The sequence below is a fragment of the Thermobia domestica genome, chromosome 3 (assembly GCF_964235325.1).
Source record: "Thermobia domestica chromosome 3, izTheDome1.hap1.1, whole genome shotgun sequence".
NCBI classification, from domain to species: Eukaryota; Metazoa; Arthropoda; class Insecta; order Zygentoma; family Lepismatidae; genus Thermobia; species Thermobia domestica.
Window position 1 is genome coordinate 76,371,921 of NC_137456.1, and position 24,067 is coordinate 76,395,987.

At 34.4% G+C, this 24,067-nt stretch overlaps 1 protein-coding gene across 1 annotated transcript in view; it reads left to right on the top strand.

The window, feature by feature from the left end:
* LOC145680523 (ras-related protein Rab-37-like) overlaps positions 1-24,067 on the top strand; it is a 285,842-nt gene that overhangs the window by 182,999 nt on the left and 78,776 nt on the right. The window contains exon 4 of the mRNA XM_081751130.1: positions 20,178-20,286. Within this exon, the coding sequence (XP_081607256.1) occupies positions 20,178-20,286 (109 nt within the window). The remainder of the gene's footprint in view (positions 1-20,177; positions 20,287-24,067) is intronic.

Sequence of the window (24,067 nt, forward strand, 5' to 3'; positions counted from 1 at the left end):
ATTAACTGTAACTTCATGTAATTTCGTGCGTTTACAAGGATTCAAAAGGAATTTATCCATAATGGGCATAAACTACAATGATATATATATATATATATATATATATATATATATATATATATATATATATATATATATATATATATATATATATATATATATATATATATATATATATACCAATTTAAAAATTGTATAAAGAATTCAAATCAATTTACCTAAGCCGTTTCAATAATATTTGCAACAAGGGTGACATTTAACAAAATGTGAAATGTATTATTGACTGGAGTGAAATTTACGTAGTACAAAAATGACTTGAACCTTAACGTTAATACTTGATTGGATGACCACGCGATTTGATATCACTGTATCGTGTTGGCGTGGAGTTTACTAAATTTTGCAGTATCTCTAATACAATAAGTGTATCTCAGTGTTTATTACTTTAATTAACTCATTTTTGTTGTGGAGATTTTCTTGAACGAACGTTATCCTTTAAAATCCTCTTAAGTTTTTCATTAAATTTAAGTGAAGTCTAAGGAAACGGTGTAACATGACGTGATGATATAATCCAACTCTAGTGCATTGGCAAGGAGCAGAATCATCTTGAAAAATAAAGAACTAAGTTCTTGATAAAATTTAATGAGTTGATTTTGAGTTTAACGTCCCGTTCAGCAGCGAGGCTGTATGAGACGTGGACCTACTAATTAACGTGGAATCCGAACCACATGAGCTCCCGTCGGGAATTAAACCCGGATCTCCGACGCCAAAGGCCGGTACGCTTGATAAAATTTAAAAACAATCCTCTTGTAACATGGCAGATATCTTGTTTTATAATAAAGAACTCATTAGTACTTGAGTTTTTCATAAAGCATTGAAGTTAGCGGTTTTAAACCTCAATATAATAGTAGTAAGAAAAACCTTATGTTAAACTATGTTAAAATACAGACTAATATTATGTCCGACTACCTTTTCCAGATTTTTTGAAATACTTACAAATAGAAGATTAGTCAATTTCCTTAATAATTTTAATTTAGTTTTTTACTGATCAAAGTGGTATTAGGTCAATTAAGTCTACTGAAACTGCTCTTTACTTGTTTCTCTATTCCATTCTAAGTTCATTAAACAGTAATGAGTAGGCAACAGTGATATAGCTTGATATTATCGAAGCATTTGATACTATTAATCAAAGAATTTTACTTAAAAAGTTACAAGATTAAGGAATTAGGGAAGATGTCTATAAATGGTGTAAACCTTATATCTCCAACCAGAATCAAATTGAAATTCATTGTCACACTCGCAATACACGGGAATAGGCACGTGTTGTTCAGATACCAAAAAATCCGGAGTTCCTCAAGGTTCTATCTTAAACCCTATTCTTTTCTATTCTCTCTCTCTCTCTCTCTCTCTCTCTCTCTCTCTCTATATATATATATATATATATATATATATATATATATATATATATATATATATATATATATATATATATATATATATATATATATATATATATATATATATATATATATATATATAATTTATGAATGACTTGCCACGATGTTTAAATTTCGCCGAACTTGTTCTCTATGTTCACGATACGAATAAGGCGGAAAACTTACGATAAGCTGCATAATGCAGTAGACTGTACCATGTTTGCGCCAGTGACTACCTGAATATACAGTATGCGGCACAACAAACAGTACTAAAATCACATCGTTGGCGTTTATTTATTTATTTATTTGTTGAACAACATAATGAAACATAAGAAATGTTGTCAAACGGATATCAACTAAACGTTACTCAACCCGTATTGTAAATTTAAGAAGACTTGTGCCTGCATATCATGTGTTCAAAATGTTGACCATTACATCGCGCACATTCTTAACAGTGATCCTATAGATCGATGGACCTATAGTGAATACGGGTTGCTGGAACGACAGAACAATGTGCGAATCTTCTTTCTGAACTACGATATACTGTTAGGGGGTTATGTGTTCGGAAAATTGCTTCCTTCAGCATACCCCATATGTAGGCGTCTGGAGCCCTGAGGCCAGGGGAATGGGAAGGATATGGAAAATCCATTTTACGGGAAATCAAGTGATGTCCAAACTCTCGTGGGCAGAAGGACAAGTGACCCAGTTGCAATGTGAGCGGTAGTCCCTTCTTTCTGCATCCATTGTTATTGTAACGACAGATTTTTGGTGCGGCGGAAACCTCGCAAAAAATGCAAGAATGGATCAATAATCAACTGGCGATCGATGTAGCGAGCAAGGTACACATGGCTTTCATCACTGAACCATATATTAGTGATGAAGACTTCATGTTCATATGCCATAGCTCCAGAGCAATACAGTAGACGTGGGCGCTCATCTCTTGCAGCGAGATGCTGCTCCACACCGTATGAGCGGAAATAGTGTTCGTCAATAAACACCTTCTCCTTTGTTGTAAGTGACATTATCTTTACGCCAACTGTACACACGACTGAGCACACGTGTGGCGCTCACAGCTCATACCATGTTGCATCTGCGCGCCATCCGTACGCTAATTTCAGTACTGTTTGTTTTGCTGCATACTGTAAATAAATTAATACTTTCCACGTATATAAAATAAACTCAGAGGATGTCTTAATGCAATTATTAACGGCAAAATTCTGTATTATGTTTCGGATATCAAGTTTCTTAGAGATACATTAGATTGGGAAACTCACATTCAAAAATTAATTAGTAATTTGGTTCAAATCTGTATGCTAATGCTTTTAAGAACTAGTGTCATTCAGCATGTTTTGCTTACAACTTATATTGTATTTTCTTCACTCAAAATTGAAGTAAAAATATGGAGGGATATTCACAAAGGACTATCATGGTTCAGTGCATCATTAAAATTATGAATAGTTGAGAGAATCAGTTGAAATTAGTAAAAATAAATATATAAAATATTGTTTTGAAAAAATATGTACTTCATACATGAACACTTTTTAATCAAAACCTACCTGAAGTTGAAATTCTAGTATTGGAAGTCAGCAGCGCCAGATTTATTGGGGGTGCAAAGATGCACATGCAGCCACCTTTCATTGTAAATATACACTACTTAAAGTGAGAAGCTAGCAGTGAAAATAGCAACACTTTTCGAAAATTTCTGCTGTCATGTTTTCGTTTGAGCTTTGCAAGTTTTGCAAAATCAATAGTTTAAGTCAATATTCTAAAGGTTGAAGGTAAAGGATTCACCAAGAGCAGATACTTAGCATTTCCAGGGCAATTCCTCGTTCACACCACAGGTGCCTACACGTATTTAAAAAAAAAAAAAAAAATCAAACAGTACTGGTAGTTGTTGGTGCACTCCCCGTCAGAAAATCCTGGATCCGGACCTGGAGTCAGAATAATTGAGTCAATTGAAAGCATGTAATGATTTCTTGAGGGAATACATCAGGCAAATGTACTATATCATAAATTAAGAGGGACGAATATCCCTGATTTCTGTAAAACTTTAAAGTTGAGACATAGGGCACCATTCCGCATCAGTCATCGTAAAATTTGCGAAACCGTAAACCCAACGCAAATAATGCAGCAAGCAATTGCAGCAGGCTATAACAATTACAACAACCCAAAACACAAATTTTGCGCTGTGTTGACGTAAATCGATACGGTATGAGGCCACTAGTTAAATACATGTCAATCTTCAAAGTTGTGAATTCGTTGAATCCCATTCTAGCACCCAAATATATTAGGAAATTGTTAGCTTTAAAAAAAAAATCCCGCACATTTCCGGATCACTCCCAGAAATGTTCGCCTCTAATGTGTTTTCTGAAAGTTTGAAAACGGGCTTAAAATCTTTTTTTTTTTTTATCCGGAAACTGTAAGAGATTCATTCATTTCATGAAAATCATTAAATTCTTCGAAATGTTTTTTTTTTTTTTTTTTTTTTTTTTTCCTGGAAGGCACGACTTCCCTTTCTCAGATTTTCAGTAATTAACCATCTTCTCACCAACCACTACCATTGGTTCGCTTTTGCGGTTTGTCGTCAAAACTTAAATAATGAAAATTAATTAATTACTTATAGACGGAAACAAAACATGTGCGCTTGAAAACCTGTAACTGTTATTAAACACTGTGATTAAAATGTACCAAATTTCAACCAATACAATTCTAGAACACTTTTGATTGATTTTGTTGCCATGGATTTGAATTGTCTACTTTATGTAATGTGACCTCTCTTTTTTCACATTACTTTTTCACCCCAGATCAGTACATAACATATACTGTATGTCAATATATGTGTAATATTAACTGGCTTCAAAGCAACTATGCTTTTGTATGTAATTATAAATTATTTATTACAGGTACTATACTACTAGATACAATTGCACTTTTATCAAATCAGTTTTCCGTTTAATGTTAATAGTTTTTAAAGAAAAGCAATACAAAGCTTTTTTAATAATCTATAAAACTTTGAATAAGGCTTTCCTTTCTTCTGTGTCAAGAACGCACGGCGAAATTAAAATACATTTAATTTTACAGTAATTATATTATATCTTCACATAGATAAAAGATAATCGAAAAGTGGAACAAAAGCTCGCTAGACAATATTATTTTATATGAGATACCGTTATCACGACTCACTTATCTGCTTTCGATTTCCAGCCATTTAGAAGATCGACATTTAATTTCGCGTTTATAAATGGCTGCATAAAAAAACCTACTAGGTGACTCGTGATAACGGTACCTCATGTAAAATAATATTGTCTAGGGCGCTCTTGTTCCACATTTCGATTATCTTTTATCTATTTGAAGATATAACATAATTACTGTAAAATTAGCGGTATTTTAATTTCGCAGTGATAATGTCTCTTAAGTCTTTTTATTCAGGGGCGGCAGTATATGTGTGAGTTTTGATGGGCCTTGGACTATTGAAAACAAGACTAGCATATCCTGACAAAATTATAATTTCTTGATGTGATTTAAGAGTACATCATTGAATTTTGGTTATATTAGTACGGTACGCTATTACATATTCGCATTTTATCCGATATATCAAACTTGTATTCTGGGAACATTTCCCAGAAAGAACCAAACATTTATAAATAGACTAATTAAGCTAGTTTTGTGTTCATTTCTAATTCAACTGAATTCTTATGTGCAGCTAACTAAAATGACGTGTTTAACTTGACATCTATTTCAACAAGATATTATGGAAAAATACATTTTAGAACATTAGAGTGGCATGTTCATGGACAGGAACACCCACAGGAGTTTTTCCAAAGGAGGGGGAGCAAAAAGCCAACACACACAGTGCAATCACGAATACACATATACTTTAATACACACCTACACATAACATATCGTGTAAAAACAATATTACTTACATACATATCCTTATTAACTACAGTAAAAATGTATGTAAGGACTATAATATTTGAATAAGTAAATTAATATGCCTTTACATGTACTTCGAAGAACTGAATGAATACCTTTTGAAAATCCAGGAAAAGATTAATGCCGCACGCTGGCCTCGCCGCTACGGGTGGCATTTTCGAATGCTATATTCCTAGAGCTATAGATTTAGTCAACGCAATGCAAAATTTGCATTTTAGTTTGTGACAAAATCAGGAATTGCGCTTATAAATAATTGTTTGCTGCATTTTTTGCGTTGCATTACTATCCGAACAATATTACAAAATAAGCTTCCTCATTTATATATATAATGCAGTTTCATCCCCATCAATAAATGGGTGGGCCACAGAAGGTAACGCCTTCTCTTGAACCAGTGGCATCAATTTAAGTGTGGTAAGGTTTTAGGAGTGGGTATCAGGATTCTTTTATTTATTGATTTATTGTGATTAATACATAAGAATGTAGTGAGACGTGAGAGATGGTAACAATGAAGTGCTGTTCACATAACATAAGGTCATATGATGTTAGCTGAGACGAAGGTGTTAATATTCTGCTTAGAGGATACTGGGAATATCTCTCTCGTAAATCCCCAGTAGTATGGAACTTTTGAAACCATCAGCGCTGAAATAGCATATAAGAGCATGTTTCTAAAAGGACAGACATGATAATGATGATCGGTATTAATATTATTATTATTGTTTGCATCTGTTCTGCTATTAATGCACTATTAATTAATTATGTTAAAGTTGTGACGTCCGGAAACATTATATAAGTTATATGTATAAGAATACTGATTTTAATTATATTATTTGCTGCGCCTAAGCCTTCGGCCGTCTGTACACTATATGGTAAAACTATGCTCAATTTAAAATTCTAATACAAGTATATTTACTTGTCGTAATAATAAACAGCATAGTATGTTTGCAGATAATAATGCTCAAATTTAAATATGGTTACATTAAGTAATTTGGAGAGGGCGGGGAAGAATAGCTTGAGAAACATTAAGAGTCCCTATCACTGCGAAATTAAAATACTGCTAATTTTACATGATATCTTCAAATAGATAAAATATAATCGAAAAGTGGATCAAGACCTCCCTAGATGGTGTTATTTTGCATGAGGTACCGTTATTACGAGTCACCTAGTAGCTTTCCGTTTGCAATTATTTAGAAACGCGAAAATAAATGCCGATTTTCTAAATGGCTGGAAATCGAAAGCAGATAAATGAGTCATGATAACGGTATCTCATGTAAAATAACACCATATAGGGAGGTCTTGATCCACTTTTCGATTATCTTTTATCTATTTGAAGATATTACATAATTACTGTAAAATTAGCGGTATTTTAATTTCGCAGTGATGAGGCCTCTTAATGTGCAAATATGGGAGGTTATGAAATATGAATATTTAGATAGTTCACATACAAGTTCCTCAGTGATGTTTTGACCCGACTACAATAGGTCCAATAGTAGAAGAGCTATGAATTTTTAAAGTTGATTTATTTCATGTTTTTGGCATCCTATAACTCCGAAACTATCCACTTTTGAGCACAGGTCCATATGAACTTCTTTTCTTGTTTTGATGTGAGGAATCTGTTCTCAAAAATGTTGTGACAAATTTATGTAACACCCTATATATATATATATATATATATATATATATATATATATATATATATATATATATATATATATATATATCAGGGGTGCCCACAAGGGGGGGCTATGACGCAAACTGCGTCATTGAAATATTTGGGGGGGGTTGAAAATCTATATAAATATGTTTGAGGGAGTGTAAAAATTAATCGAAAAGATTTTTTTTCATGGAAGAACACCTACGGATAGACAATTGAGGGGGGGTGCGTCATGGACATGAGGGGGGGTGGGCACCACTGTATATATATTATGAAATAGCTTTACACACAGATTGACATTTTTAAGGACTTCAGTTTACCAAAATTTATTTATATATTTATCATGTCTGTCTGTATTTGTGTATGTATGTGTGTATGTGTTCGTATGTCTTTTCGGGAGATAAAAAGGTCTCAAAAATTAATTAATGGATCAAAATAACTTTGGCCAGGATATAAAAGATCAAAAGTTAGGAATCGATTTCATTAGTGGAGGTGATATTCAAACCGGTCAAAAAGTTAGGAATCGATTTCATTAGTGGAGGTGATATTCAAACCGGTCAAAAGTTAGGAATCGATTTCCTTAGTGGAGGTGATATTCAAACCGGTCAAAAAGTTAGGAATCGATTTCATTAGTGGAGGTGATATTCAAACCGGTCAAAAAGTTAGGAATCGTTTTCGTTAGTGGAGGTGATATTCAAACCGGTCAAAAGTTAGGAATGATTTCGTTAGTGGAGGTGATATTCAAACCGGTCAAAAAGTTAGGAATCGATTTCGTTAGTGGAGGTGATATTCAAACCGGTCAAAAGTTAGTAATCGATTTCATTAGTGGAGGTGATATTCAAACCGAAAATGGTAGAAATCAATCGTTTCCAGTTTTAACATTGATTACTACAGAGCAAAAAATGGGAATAGAGAGCTTTGGAGTGGTTTCCTGAAATTGATTAAGCGTTTCAAGAATCCCATCTCTAACTCTATACTAAAACCAGGAATAACAGAAATACACTACAACTTTTGATTCAATATTGACTTACATAGAGCAAAAAGGATAAGAGATACCTAGAAGTGGTATTCAAACTAGATGTAGCAGAAAGCAACAGATTTAACTTCGATCGCTAGAGAGTAAAAACGGAAATAGATAGTGAGAAACTAATTATTTTGAATCAATTAAGCGGCCCAAGAATATGTTCCATCTCCTCTCTAATTTTTCTACTAAAACTGAAAAGTAGTAGAAATCTACTACCGCTTCTGGTTTCAATATTAATTGTGAAAAGATCACGCCTACAAACCAAATTCTTTCACGTGGTGCACATACGATTCTACTACTTGTTTTGTATTATACTAAATATGATTTAAAATATCAGTGATATGAACTTGGGTCCTTGAGATCCTCTTTGATGAAATTATCTGTGCGCCACTGAATCCACTCAATATATTGTAAGGATCCATATACCCACTGCAAGCCACGTGTTTTTACAATTATAAACAAACTGTGATAGACGACAAGAAAGTGACTACACCTCCAAGAAGAAACGAAGAGGATTCGGAGATTACGAAGAAAGCCGACAGCCCGTCCACAGGTCCTCCCTCCAAGAAGATGGCTATAAAAGAGGACGACGGAACCAAGAAGTTATCAGAGCAGTACTGATCGCTCACCTACCAAAACCTTCTCCCGAGCTCCTCATGGGCTACGACGACTTCTTTTAATTCCTACTTGTGGGGCTACTAGGAGCTACGGAGTGTAGTCTTGTAAAACCTCTTCTGAGGCTGCAATGAACGACGGAAATATCCTATAATACACATTCCCAGTGCCGCCATGAACTACGGAGTATAACTGATTCCGTCTGAGGCCGCTGTGGGCTAAAACATTCTTTATTCCGAGGCCACATCGTGTGCCGAGGAACTTTGTACTTATTCTACACAGGAAACATTGAAAAACAGAGTTAAGATTTACAAGAACTTGGTAAAAAAAAATATGACTTTTTTTAATTTTCATATTTTTTAAATCCTTTAAAACCATCTCCTGAAGCTGGTATGAACGATGGAGATATCCTTTAATACCTACTCCCAGAGCTGCTATGAGCTACGGAGTGTAGTCCTGTAAATCCATCTTCTGAGACTGCTATGAGCTACGGAGATATCCTATAATACCCAGTCCCAGTGCTGCCATGAGCTACGGAGTATAACTGATCCCGTCTGAGGCCACTGTGAGGTTAAAACATTCTTTATTCCGAGGCCACATCGTGTGCCGAGGAACTTTGTACTTATTCTACACAGGAAACATTGAAAAACAGAGTTAAGATTTACAAGAACTTTATAATATGTATATATATATATATATATATATATATATATATATATATATATATATATATATATATATATATATATATATATATATATATATATATAAAGACTTTTTTTTAATTTTTCACAATTTTTAAAATAACTTCTTTTATAATAAAGAAAAGATGAAGGGTTGAAAATCTGTATACATTATTCAGACTCTATCTTTCGAACTTTACAATGTTTATTTTTTTATCAATAATTTCGGAATTTTAGAGTTTTCAATAACTTAGATCAAGTTATTTTATGTATAAGAAAACTGTATACTCAAATTTGTTCCTTTATTGTATAGTATAGTATAATAAGCAAAACAAACAACATGAATATATGAATGAATACTGCATTTACTAGCAACTGAATGTACTGCATAAATTTCTGTAAAAATAAATATACATATAACACGAACTTCAAAAGCACGTTACAATCACAAATAAATTAAACCAACTAGAAGTAAAATGGTGGAAAATGTTTTTGAGCCTTTTGTAAACGTACTATCGTGTAGTTTATGAATAATGCTATTTAAAATGAGAATGTACCGTTCTCTATTTTTGAGATGATTAATCAGTCACGTGCGAAACAGTTTCCATCATACTCAACTTGTTCAGCATTTATCTGATATATATAAAACGTTGATTCATCTATTAAACATCCATTTTGTGTTTTCATGTGAGATTTTGTCGATAATATCAGGTAATAAAAGTCTGACGCTGACAAGCTGTTAAACATGTAATACCGCTACAGAGATATAGTCTATATATGCTTTTCACTCCTTTGTTGTTAAGCTTTCAAAATGTAATTGTTCTCAGATGTGTAAACATGTCTATTCTTTTAGTGTAAAACTATAGTAATAGTGCTCTTCCTCCTATATATATATATATTGTATTTAATTATCTTTGCTCCAGGCAATTGGTGAATTATAATAATGACCTATTTGATTACAGAATCAGTTCAATTTTTAGACATATAGATAGATAAATATTTTAAAACACATTTTTCTGACCAGAACAAAATGAATTATTTAATAACTATACAATTTTTGTTACAGTTTCAAGGACCTAACGTCCTCTTCATCAGACATTGAGAAAAGACAGATGACAGCAAATCTTATATCTTCCTCAGCCGTTAGTTAGCATATTCATTTATATAATTTTGTGTTGTTTATATATATATATATATATATATATATATATATATATATTAGGAAGTGGAAGGAAGCGAGAAGAATAAAGAAAGAACAACTTAATGAACTGGACAGGTGGTATAAATATTCATAAGCAATGGGAGAAATTATTAGAAGTGATAGAAAAGAAAAAAATGAAATGAAATCTTGAAGTTTTACGTCCCAGAGTTATGCCGGTTAGGCTAAAGGAGACGGTGATGATGAGAGATGAGTGAAATGGTGGAATGAAGAAAGTGGGAGGAAACGGGAGAACCCCGAGAAAACCCACGAGCACGGTGTTTGTCCACCACAAAGTTCACTTGGCGGAGGCTGGGATCGAACCCGAGAACCCAAGCACCAGAGGTGAACGCTCTACCACTGAGCCACCGCGCCCCCCTGATAGAAAAGAAAAATGCATAAGACTATTAGTGCAATTTGAATATTTCCGAATTTCTGTTATTTTATGTTATTTTATATAAAGATCAATATTTTATATAAAGATAAAAATACAGCGCATATCCGTTTCTATCCAGCGTGGTTACGTCTCGTCGGTCCTTGGCACTTTACCACCTGGCAAGGAACTGGATGAGGTGTTTATACTCTGAGAAGAATTGTTTTATATATAACAGTTCCTGGACAATAGTTTTTCTTTTGACGTTATAATTATATAATTATTTCTGATTTAATATTTCTTGTTTCCGACCATGAATCGACATTAATATGTTTAAATAATGTATTTCTGGTCCAATATTTTTCGAGTAATTCTTTTAATTTCCTTTCCATTATTGGCGAAACTCTTCGAATAAATTTCCTTTCATTATTAAAAAAATTAAAATTATATAAATGAATATCCTGACTAACGGCTGAGGAAGATATAAGATTTGCTGTCATCTGTCTTTTCTCAATGTCTGATGAAGAGGACCTTAGGTCCTTGAAACTGTAACAAAAAATTGTATAGTTATTAAATAATTCATTTTGTCCTGGTCAGAAAAATGTGTTTTAAAATGTTATTATGATTATCCAGAACCATGGAGTTTATTTATTATAGATAAATATATACAGGAAGATACAGAAAATTTTACCTGGGTTCGATCTAATGGTAGGTACTCCCGTCTCATGAAATATAATGAAATTTTTATTTTTACATTCCACAGTTATTTTCTTTAGGCTAAAGGAGATGGATGGTAAATGAAAGTAAATTATTATGAAATAGGTGATGGATTAAGACTGTGAGAGGAAGCCCAAGAAAACCCACAAACGCGAAATTGTCCACCACAAACTCGTATGACTAAGGATGAAAACAGGACTTCTCGTACGAGTAGTGGGCGTTTTACCACTGGACCAACGTTTCCCTTTTTATGAAGCCTAAATTATGAAAAGGGACGCTGAATTCCAAGCAGTCAATCAACACTTTAATAATATTTTAGCAACATTGGCTTTAAACCAAGGAGCACAAACAGAAAAAACAGGCGTGTCTTAAGATTCGGCATATATACATGCATAAAATATGTATAATAATAATTTGCATGGTCTAGTATACACCGTGTTTCAAAAAGAACGAATCAGTTTGGGCGGTAATAATTTCGGAACATGGGACGTGCCGGCAGGGGCTGTGGGTTGTCATACTGTTACAAATAGCTACTTTTAACAGCTTCAAACTCTGGAATGAGTTTTATTTCTATGCATAAAATAAGAACGTTTCCTCTTCTGTAACCCCCCCCTGGATCCGCCACTGCGTGCCGCCAAGGAAATGAGTATTGTTTGAATGAACGTGGTCTAGAATTTGAGAAAAACACCATTAGGTATCAGTCAATGCGTCTTCTCAGTTTGCAGTCAGTCAGAAGTAAGATGGCGTCCGCTCAACAGAAGGCATTTTGCGTGCTGCAGTTTGCAAAGACTGGGTCAGTGATTGCAGTCCAGCGTGCTTTAAGTCGGCATTTTGGCATTGATCCGCCTACAACCAAAAACATTCGCCGTTGTTATCGCTAATTTGAAGGGACAGGGTGTTTGAGCAAAGGTCGGTCTCGCACTTCCAATGAAATGGTGGAAATGGCTATCGTCTAGGTGTTGTTCGTGATGCTGCTTGGTGGACACATAGAACATGTGTGATAGCATAGATTTTGTGAGTATTTTGCAATTTATCCCATTTTTGTAGTATGTTTTTATTAATACATATGGACCTTTAAAATGGGGTCATTCTTTTTGAAACACCCTGTACTTCGCCGCTTAATTACGTGATCTAATATTGCTCTGAGCTGCGGATTACCTTGAGGTGTGATAGGTGTATCGTCATAACGCAATCTGAAAATTATATTTATTTGTTTAGCTATTACTTTTATTTTAACCACAGAGCAAATGTACCAGTAATAACAATTTCACACTCTGTGTTGGGTTTACCACGTGTTTTTCAATTCAATTCAATTCAGCGAAACACTAATCAATTAATTAATTTAGAAAAAGAAATTGCAATATTACATTCTCTTTTTCTTGTCTCTACAACGAAATTACATAACATTCTACATACTTGTTATTTTATTTTCTTACTTTGTATTGTTTGAATATTGCTTTTGTTTCTAATTACTATATTATTTCAGTTGTTACTGCCAAAAGAATTCACGTGCAATATATTTTGTTATAAAACATGTCCAGAGTAAATACTGATAAATAGAGCTTGTTTACTTGAGGTAAGGATCTGAAACATGTACTATATACGTATTCCATTATACAAAATGCAAATTGTGTTGAAGTATGACATATTTTTCTTGGTGGTGAACTTCTGCAATGGTCTGTAATTTCTCAATTATGCAGTATGTGTATTTGTATTTGGGATTCTGATTTGCAATTCCCAAAACCACAGTGTTTGTATGACCCTTTTCGCCTATTACTTGATCAGAATGAAATAAAAACTTCCTTAAATTGTAAGTAGCTATTGAAAAATCATTTGTTAAAATCGTAACAATTGATTTTTCAATAACTACTTACAATATTTAGCCATGTTTCAACTTAAAAAGATACTTAATATAATTTTCAAAGTTTGCAAATTTAAATTTTAAAGATGCTTTGAACTGCTTTGTCGACTTCTTTTAAATCACTTACAGTGACGAAATAGCACGATTTCACTATTTTAACGCGGTTCACAAAATTTCAAAATCCTCTAAAATGCTTTCTCCAGTCACAAAATGTGTTGAAAATTTTATATTGTGTTTAATTGAAGTTTTATTCACAGATTTTTCAGTTTTAAACAGGTAAGATAGTTTATTATTATTATTATTATTATTATTATTATTATTATTATTATTATTATTATTATTATTATTATTATTATTATTATTATTATTATTATTATTTCACAAGAAGAAAATTACGATTTTTGTCCTTTGCGATATGATCGCAATGATATTTGCCTACTTTGTCGAGTTCCTTTCCTCACGGCTAACACGTTTTGTAATTGATTATTCACTCCTATAATATCCGGATCCGGATCCTATAAGATCCGGATCTCGGATCCGGATCCGGAATTTCGGATCTTGGATCCGGATCCGGAATTTCGGATCTTAGATCCGGATCCGGATCCGGATAATCGGTTCCTGGATCCGGATCCGAAATTTCGGATCTTGGATCCGGATCCGAAGTTTCGGATCTTGGATCCAGATCCGGAATTTCGGATCTTGGATCCGGATCCGAAGTTTTGTATCTTGAATCCGGATCCGGAATTTTGGATCTTGGATCCGGATCCGAAGTTTCGAATATTGGATCCGGATATTCGGTTCCTCTATCCACACCCGAAATTTCGAAGTTCAGATTCGGACTCCTGATTTGCATATTTTAGGCCTTAGATTGAAACCCAGAACTAAAATATCCATATGTATAAAATTGACTAGGTGAATTTTATCTAACTCAGTGGGAAGACAATTCAATTTAAATGACAAAAGATTACATGAAAATGTCATTTTCACATTTTTCGGGGTTAGACCACTGTTGCGCACACCCTATCATTTAGTCTTTAGTATATTTTTAAACGTACTACAAGTATGCCACTTTCATCTCAAGTCAGTAATTGTATAGATCTGCCTTTTGTTATATATTAATCGAGTTAGGATTAAAACTCAATTGTTTGTAAGACCTATGATAATATTTTCAGAATGCGTTATAACGTTGAAAAACTGCATAGTAATGCTGCATATTTTCTTTGTGCCACATTGGGATTTAATGTAGTCTATCTTATACAGTCGGCTCTTATGATTAATTCAATGATCTGAACTCCTGCAGCATTACGCTAAAATCATGGATATCTTTGAATTTTCGTCATTATTTCTATTTTTTATTACGAGCAAAATAAATATCATAAGCGGCATTTTACATAACATATAGACGCAGTTCAGTCAGTTGATTGCTTAAAGTTTATAGCAAAGCTATTACATTTCTAAGACACTGGCGGCTTTAGGACAAAATCCATGGCTTTCCCATAAAATCTTAAATCTCTCTATATAAGTCCTGAGTGAGTGAGTGACAGATCACCGTACAGGCCAAATCGCTTAAGCTACAAACGTGAAATTTGGACAGTGACGTAGGATACTACTAAGGAAGGACTTTGGGAAATTCGACGAGGAAGGGAGGAAATGGGGTGAAAAATAATGATGATTCTTGACGTTAGATACTTCAAATTTGGTATTTGGGTTTCTCATTGAAAATAATTTGATACTTGTTAAAGTGCTTTTTGATATTTAAATTAGAAGGGGCAGGGAAGATGTAGAAAGTAAAAGAACGGGTGGTAATTGCAATTATTGCAATTAGTATAATAATATGCCTATATCTTGGAAACTTAAAGGGTTAGAAACATGGAATTTGGTATTTGGACTTCTCACTTAAATAATTAGATACGTATTTCAACGTTTTTTTGATATGTGGCCCAGAAGGGAAGAAAAAGGGCGAGAAGAAAATTAAGTGGGGATTACAATTATTGTATTAATATGTTCAATCATTTAAGGTTAGAGACTTGAAATTTGGTATTTGCATTTCTCATTGAAAATAATTTGACATGTGTTTCAGTGTTTTTTGACGTTTTAGTAAAAAGGAAAAGAGAAGAGATGGAAAGGAAAGAGGGCGGGGATTGTAATTATTATAATAACATGTCGATATCTGGGAACCTCTGAAGGTTAGGAGCATAGAATTTGGTATTTGGACTTTACATTTGAAATAATTAGATATGTACTTAAGCGTTTTTTGATGTATGTCTTAGAGGGGAAGAAAAGGGGCGGGGAGAAAAGATTTTATATCTCGGAATTCTGGAATGTTAGAGAAATGAAACTTGTTATTTGAACAAAAATTCGTTATGAAATGAAATCTTTGAGTTTTACGTCCCACGCCTATGCCGGTTAGGCTAAAGGAGACGGTGATTATGAGAAATAAATGAAATGAAGAAAGTGGGAGGAAACGGGAAAACCCCGAGAAAACCCACGAGCACGATATTTGTCCATCACAAAGTCCACACGGCGCGAGCTGGGATCGAACCAGGGACCCCAAGCACCGGAGGTGAACGCTCTACCGCTGAGCCACCGTGCCCCATTAAAAATTCGTTATGTTTGCAGGCGTATGATGTGCGAGGCCGTAGACCGAGCAAATGTGTGGGCTGGGGGGTAGCCCCCATGTACTCGCACTGAAATTCGGTATGTCTCGGGATACCGGAATGTTATTACATACAATTTGATATTTGAACTGAGATTCGGTATGGTTGTAGGTTTACGAGGTACGAGGTCATAGGCCGATCAAATGAGATATCAGAGGGTCTAAGGGCAAATCCCCAAACATTTCTTTTTAAATTGATTATGATTAGAGGCTTTAGTGGTGCGAGGCCCTAGTAACGGGGTCTAGTGGCGAAGCTCCCAACTAGCCGAGGTCTATTAAGTACATAAATGTATTTGCGTAATGACTGGAAATTGCATGTATGCCTGTGGACAAAATTACATAAGTAGCCACGAGAAATGACAATTTCTGTATTTTGTAGATTGATTTGATCTATATTTTATGGGCTGTTCTATTAGCAAAGGCCTAGCCGATCCCAACTAGGAAATGGCCTCATTCAGTGACCACAATAACTCAGAAAGAATTAGAAAAGTAAGCAGCCTGAGTCTAATGAAGAAGCTTGGGCTTGAGATTAAGGTTTCATCCCAGTATTTGACTAGTGTTACAGAAAACAAAGGACAAATTTCCATCAAGACGACCGCTTTAAAAAAGATTTACTACCTTTTCGGTCAAGTATTTCTACTAGAATCGAATCTAACAATGAGACTGCTCTCACTTAAGTCGACAGTTTTACTCAATCAAATTTGGAGTAATTGTGACATATTAAGGCACGAAAACCAAATATCAACAGAATGAAGAGAACGCAAGGCTGTCACACGATCAGATACCAAAAGTGTCTTAAAATCTTTTTTAAGCATAGGAATGAAAATCACTTTGTCAATAATTTCGAAAATTTTGCTGATTCGGAACACCCGAATTTTCTGACACGGAGTTTCGAATCCGGATCCAAGATCCGGTTTTTCAGGTCTGGATCCAAGATCCGGATTTTCGGATCCGGATTCAAGATCCGTGTTTTCGGATCCGGATTCAAGATCCGTGTTTTCGGATCCGGATTCAAGATCCGTGTTTTCGGATCCGGATCCAACATCCGGATTTTCGGATCCGGATCCAAGATCCGTTTTTTCGGATCCGGATCCAGTGTCCGGATATCCGGTATCCGTATCTGGCCATCCCTATATTTTACCAACCTTTGAAATAGAAGAGTATGGAGTGTCTAATTAACATATACGTGTAACAAAATATAACAGAGTCCTACATATACAGTCATATATAACAAAATGTAAGTAAAAAATGTCATATTATATAATAATCTTAATACATGATATACTGTAAGTAATCATCACTTTTATACTCAGGGGATTAATGTGATTTCCTTCTTTTTTTTCTTCTTTTCTTTTCTTCGTAAGCCGAGAAAACTGTTCTCAACAGTGTTTAACTTAACTCTCAAAATGTATCATGTCTGTTCCTGTAGTTGGTTTCCACTTGAATCCGAAAAAAAAAAAAAAAATCTTATTTCACCAATCATACATTGAAGAGGAAATGAGGCACTTAATGACCCATCTAAAATTTCAGAACGTTCATCATTTAGTTACATCTTCCAATTTCTTTTAAAGTTTTGTGTCACAGTTGATTGTGATAACGAATTTCTCCAACTCATAGAGTATCTCTCAGAATAAATCAATGGGTCGTGTCCAATAGGTTAAGAATTGCTGGCATACCATGTATTGTGTAGTAATAGCATAGGTGCAAATCTGTCTTCAACATTAAGGGGGGGGGGGAACTGGTAAGACTATTCTCATATTTTTTTAAAGCGATGTTCAAAAGATTTATGGTTGAAAAACAATGCTGGGGAGGGTCAGAAGAGCAGAGTTCTCTTCAACCTTGTGAGATGGGCAAATTTGAGCCTTATTCTGAGGGGAGAAGTGATATATATATATATATATATATATATATATATATATATATATATATATATATATATATATATATATATATATATATATATATATATATATATATATATATATATATGTTACGATGAATCTGATTTCTCAGGTGAATCTGTTGTATATTATACAGCAAGGGAGACATCAATTTCATCTCATTTTCCTTTGTGGCAGTTGGAATAATCACATTTCTCCCCCCAAAAAAACTCATTTCAAATGGAATTATTGGGGGGACAGTCCTCCCAGTTCCAAGATTGGGGGACATGTCCCCCTGATGTCCCGGGATTTGCTCCAGTGAGTAGGAACACTAGTAGTATAATAGTTAAATTGATCGGGAAGTTACAAATGGGATGCATAAGGTGCGAAAAGTCTGAAACTCGTATTCTAAATTTCGCGGCTGCTGGATTGACGTGTTGATAAGGATTCAAGTCACACAAAGAATATGCTAAATGTCAGCCATATCTGATTCTTAAATCTTAGCACTGGCAACGTCGCTGTGAGTGGATTGGTCAACGTAGGAGCAACACCCAACGTCAAACTTCAATTCATCTGCCAAGTATAATATATGCTTCTTAGAACCCCCGCTTGGTCTAGTGGCTAGCAAGCTTTACTTTGGTTCGCGTGGTCCTGGATTAGATTCCTGGTGGAGGTACAATTAAAGGACCAAAGTGGTTCGGATTCCACTATAATCAGTAGGTAGACGTTTTTTTTTAGCATAGCAGGCGTAACCGTGGGACGTGAAACTAAGTCAAACCAAAAATAGATGCTTCGTACTTGCTTATGGTATTCTAAAGATATGCCACATTGACTTGATCCCTAGTCTCCCGTTGCAAGCGCTGCTATCGGCTGAAGGAATTCCACTCGCTTTCTCTCACTAGCAACAGTTGAACCCTTATTGGCTCAACGCGTGGGTGTGTGAGGGTGTGAGCTTTCGTTCGCATTTTTGCCACGGCTCAAGACATTTTGGCAGCACAATAGTATCAATTCATAACAAGCTAGAAGTAATTGCTTGTGTAATATCATTTCTTATTCTAAAAAAATGAAATATTTCAGTTTAACGTCCCACGATTATGCCCTATAGGCTAAGATAGACGATGACGAAGGCAAGTCGATGATGATGGAATAATTGTTGCAATGAGTATGTAGGGGGAAACCTGAGTACCCTGAGAATCCCACGGACACGATGTTGTTCACCACAAACTTACTGGACCGGGGATCGAACCAGGGGCCTCACGCACAAGATGTAAGCGCTTTACCACTGAGCCACCATGCCCTTTCACCTAATTCTAATAAAACCAAGAACATAAGCACAGGTAAACATAGATGACCATTGCTAATCATAGCCTGTGGTTTTTTTTAACATGAAAAACACTTTTAGCCCAGTCTGGTTAAACAACATCAAAGTAGATTAGTGGTTATAGAATACTGTGATCATGGAATGGAAAATTGAGTTATCATTATTCACATAAACCTATTATTATTATTATTATTATTATTATTATTATTATTATTATTATTATTATTATTATTATTATTATTATTATTATTATTATTATGTCAAAATTTACAAAGTATTTTGTAGTGTGTATTTCTTTGTATGTAACTGACTGATTGTAAATAGAGTTCTAAAAAATACGAAGTTTCTGTATCTAGTACTTTTAATAAAATTTATATTCTCACAAGATAAAGTTATGAAGGTTTTAAAAGTTCATATACAAAAAGTAACTGTCTATATTTCTATTTTTTTCCCCCTTGGATTTTATAATCTACTACGTATGAACTACGGGTTATTATCTTGCTGCATGTGACGATACATTACCCTAGGGAAATATCTTTTGCTGTTCTTGTCCTGTTCTATATGGACGAAGTTAAACAAAATTTGTCTTAGCATTGTCAGAATATATTGGTGACACGTTGTGCTTCCCAGCCTCAAAAAAGATCGTAAAGATGGCGCGAAGAAATTCTAACGGAAACTCGTTGATCCAGCCAGATCTCTTCATACTTTTTATTGGAGTTTTATGGATTTAGCAAAAAAAATCAAATTATGATTTAACTTGTCAAGAATTTTGTGGCTTCTTATGTGTATACACTTTTCTTACTTTTTTCCGCTTTTATCCCTCTTTCAGAATAAAGTAGTAACTGTGGATGACAGTAAAGTTAAATTGCAAATATGGGACACCGCTGGACAGGAAAGATTTCGAAGTGTGACGCATGCGTATTACAGAGACGCTCATGGTAAGTACGATCTTTTATTTCGCTTCCTTTTTTTAAAAAAATAAAATTTTAAAAAGAGCAATTTTTTTAATATTTTATAGTGAACATGGTTCTTAAAGCTAGTAATGATATAAATGGAAAATAAACCTTTATTCCTGGACTGAGGTAATAAAAAATAAAATAATCAACTTACCAACTAATGATCCTTGGTTTATGGAAATACGCAGTCACTTTGATTCTATGTGCAGCTGTCAACGTCCCTGCAAATCTTCGTAGCATGCTGAAAACTTCTCTTCCAGGATGCTACAAAGCAATTCTGTCATATTTGTTTGGATTTCTGCGATATCTTCATGACGTTTCCCTTCTAGAGGAAACAAGAAAAAATCACATAGCGACAAGTCCGGTGAGTTTTAGGGAAGTAGTAGAACAGGTGTACGATGTTTGACTGAAAATTCCTGGTCTGATACAACACTATGGGATTTTGCATTGTTCTCCAAAAGAAACCACTCCCCTGCGGCCCAGAAGTCAGAATGGCACCGTCCATTTAGCTCCCGCAACCACTTGAGTACCTAGATGTAAAATGTCTGAGTTATTGTTTCTCCTTTAGGCATATATTTATTGTGTACCAAACCTCTGACATCAAAAAATTTGATCAACATTGTCTTTGTTTTCGAAGGTTGTCACTTCAGTCTTTTGGATGCTGTTTTTTTTTTTTTTTTTTTTTTTTTTTTTTTTTTTTTTTTTTTTTTTTTTTTAATGCTTTGCCATTCGGCACTTTGGCGAAAAAATAAAGAATGTTCATGACTACATTCATGAGTGCTCAGTATTTGTTTCGGAAAAATGCAGTAAATTAATTATAAGGTACACAGAAGTGAGGCTAGTGGTAGGGCATTCACTTCTGGTGTGAGGTGTTCCTGGATCGATTTCTAACCAGGAGAGTTTGTGATGGACAATATCGTGTCCGCGGGTTTTCTCGGGGTTCTCCCGTTTCTTCCGATATCGTTATTCCACCAGTTATTTGATAAGCATCGATTTACATTAACCATCGGTCTCCTTTTAGCCAAACAGGCATAAGTGTAGTACATAAGTAAAAATAGCAATTTCACTTCATATTTCATTTCATAAGATGTCCAAACTTACACTGTAAAGCTGGCTGCATATTAGCCAGAGAGAAGCTACCAAGCCGAGACAGAAAGATGTGGTGGAGAGATAAGCATGAATGCATTGACTTTGTATCTCTATCAAAATATTGGGAAAACCTTTGACTAGCATGTCCTCGAGTTAATATGCGATACGATGTTTTTCGCATTGCTCACAGTACTGGACCTCGGCATGACTGTCCTGTCCTCTGGTCAATAAAGCCAAGAAACAACACACAGTAGCACAAACGTTGCTAATGCCTGCTTATAGAGAGATTGTAGAAATAATTTTGAGCTCGGGAGCTGCTAGTGAACCTTCAAGAAGTCTTCTCGGTGACAGAATCAGTCGCCGAAATCATTTTCAGCTATATAATCAACTAAACTAGGTTTTTTGACGTTAATAGAAATTAAAACAACGGAAGAAATGAGACTTGCATTATCAACGATTCCTCCAGGAATCAGCTAATGTTTGCAGTTAAGCAGGGGTAAGTATCAAATTGAAGGAATAAGTACAATAGTCCTAATAATAAAATACAATCTCCAGTCTGTGAGCCACGCTAATTCCTAATAATAAGACGTCACTACTTGCGCTGCGAATGCGCAGAAAATTTACTGAGTTAAAACCTGTGTTGTGTAAGATGAAGTCCTTAAAGAAATGCATTAGTATAGCCTGGAAGTTTGAAGTCTGTTGTAATTTCAGATTGTGAAACGAAACTAATTTGTTTATTTCAAATCCAAATCACGCAATTATACACCAATTTCAAACAATTCCTTAAAAACACATTTTTCTTTAGATTCCAAATTGAAAAGAAATAAAACTTCGTATGATACCAAGAACAACTATAGTCTACTTCTCTAATTAACTTAGTAGGAAGGAATTGCTATTGATTCAATTCTCAGAAAAGGTCATTCACATGATCATTAACTTGTTTGTTTGTTTTTCTGTCTCAAATTATTTATGTACGTTAATGCAAAGTCCTCCGTGCCTATCTTTGCCCATTGTAATTTTTTTTAGGAAATGGGGGACGCCATAGACATTTTTTGGAAGTGGAGTAACGGCGTCCCCCCGCGTTCCTTCTCACTTTTACCCCCTGGTAGTAGTATTTTTTACATAAACGTATGCTTTAAATATATTTTGAAAGCATCGACTTGTAGTATGAAAACAACCGTTATATATGTATATAAGACTTTTATTATATAAAATAAGTAACGTACTCAAATGAAGCGTTAGATGCAACTAATTAACTAATTAACCAATGTTTTGTTTTATTATTATTATTACAAAACTAATAGAATATTAGAAAAAGGCAACATTATACAAGATTTAAATTACTGTCGAAGCTCGTGTAACAAGATCCTTTTTTTTTTTTTTTCATCCTGCATTTTTCAACTTTTTGTTGTTGTTTTGTTAACAACTAAAGGAATTCGAGAGAAGATGAGCTTTGCCACTTCAGAGCCCTTAGGCTGTATCTTGTTCACTGCAATTTGTTGAAATAAAGTACACTGTGCGAGCATGTGTGTATGTGTAGTACAACAGTATCGATTTACCGACATCAGCAGTATCCAAGTAACAAAGGGATGTTAATCGTCTCCCTCGTTTCACTGAATAATATTTATCTTAACGTTAGTCATTGGCTTTAATAGAAACTAATGAGGTCTAAATGTATGTTGTGTAATCCGCTTATATTTTGTATCGAATCCCCCGCAAGGACTGTTTTTTTGAATCTAGACTATAGCATGAAATATCAATGACAAGAATTTGATATCACGTACTGATATAGTGAAATCAATACGTATCTCTGTACGTACACTTCAATTAACGTTTACAATTTGAATCTAAAGGCTAATCAGCTTATCTCATCTATATAAAACATCCCAAAAGTGCGGACACACATTGAAAATTAGAAGAATGGCGGTAATTTAAAAAAAGTTGTATATAGAGGGTGTTATTAAATCTAAAGCCAACAAAAGAATTGATGAGTAGCACATTATCTCAATGCATTGTTTCCGAAACTGTATATCGTAGCTGAAAGTTAACAATGTAAAACTTACAATATACATTAACCCGCTCATTACAGTAGTTATACAAGATATTTAAATGGCTAGAACAGCTACTTTAAGAGTCTTCATCCCGGCGAAATTAAAATACCGCTAATTTTAGAGTACTTATGTGATATCTTCAAATAGATAAAAGATAATTGAAATATGGACCAAGAGCGCCCTAGACAATGTTATTTTGCGTGAGGTACCGTTATCACAAGTTACCTAGCGGCTTTCCGTTTTCAGCTGTTTAGAAACGCGAAAATAAATGCCGATTTTCAAAATGGCTCGAAATCGAAAGCAGACAAGTGAGTCGTGATAACGGTTTCTCGTGTAAAATATTATTGTCTAGGGCGCTCTTGTTCCACATTTCGATTATCTTTTGTCTATTTGAAGATATCATATAATTACTGTAAAATTAGCGGTATTTTAATTTCGCCGGGATGAAGACTCTTAAAAAAAATATGCCAGTCACTCCTAATTAAAATCTCCCTCAATTAAAATTGATTTTACTGTGATAAATCAGAAAAAAATCGAAATTTTGTACATGCCTTCATATCACGGCCGCTGATCTAAAAGATGGTGAAAAAAAAGTACCCGAAGTTTGCATGGATCCATGTATT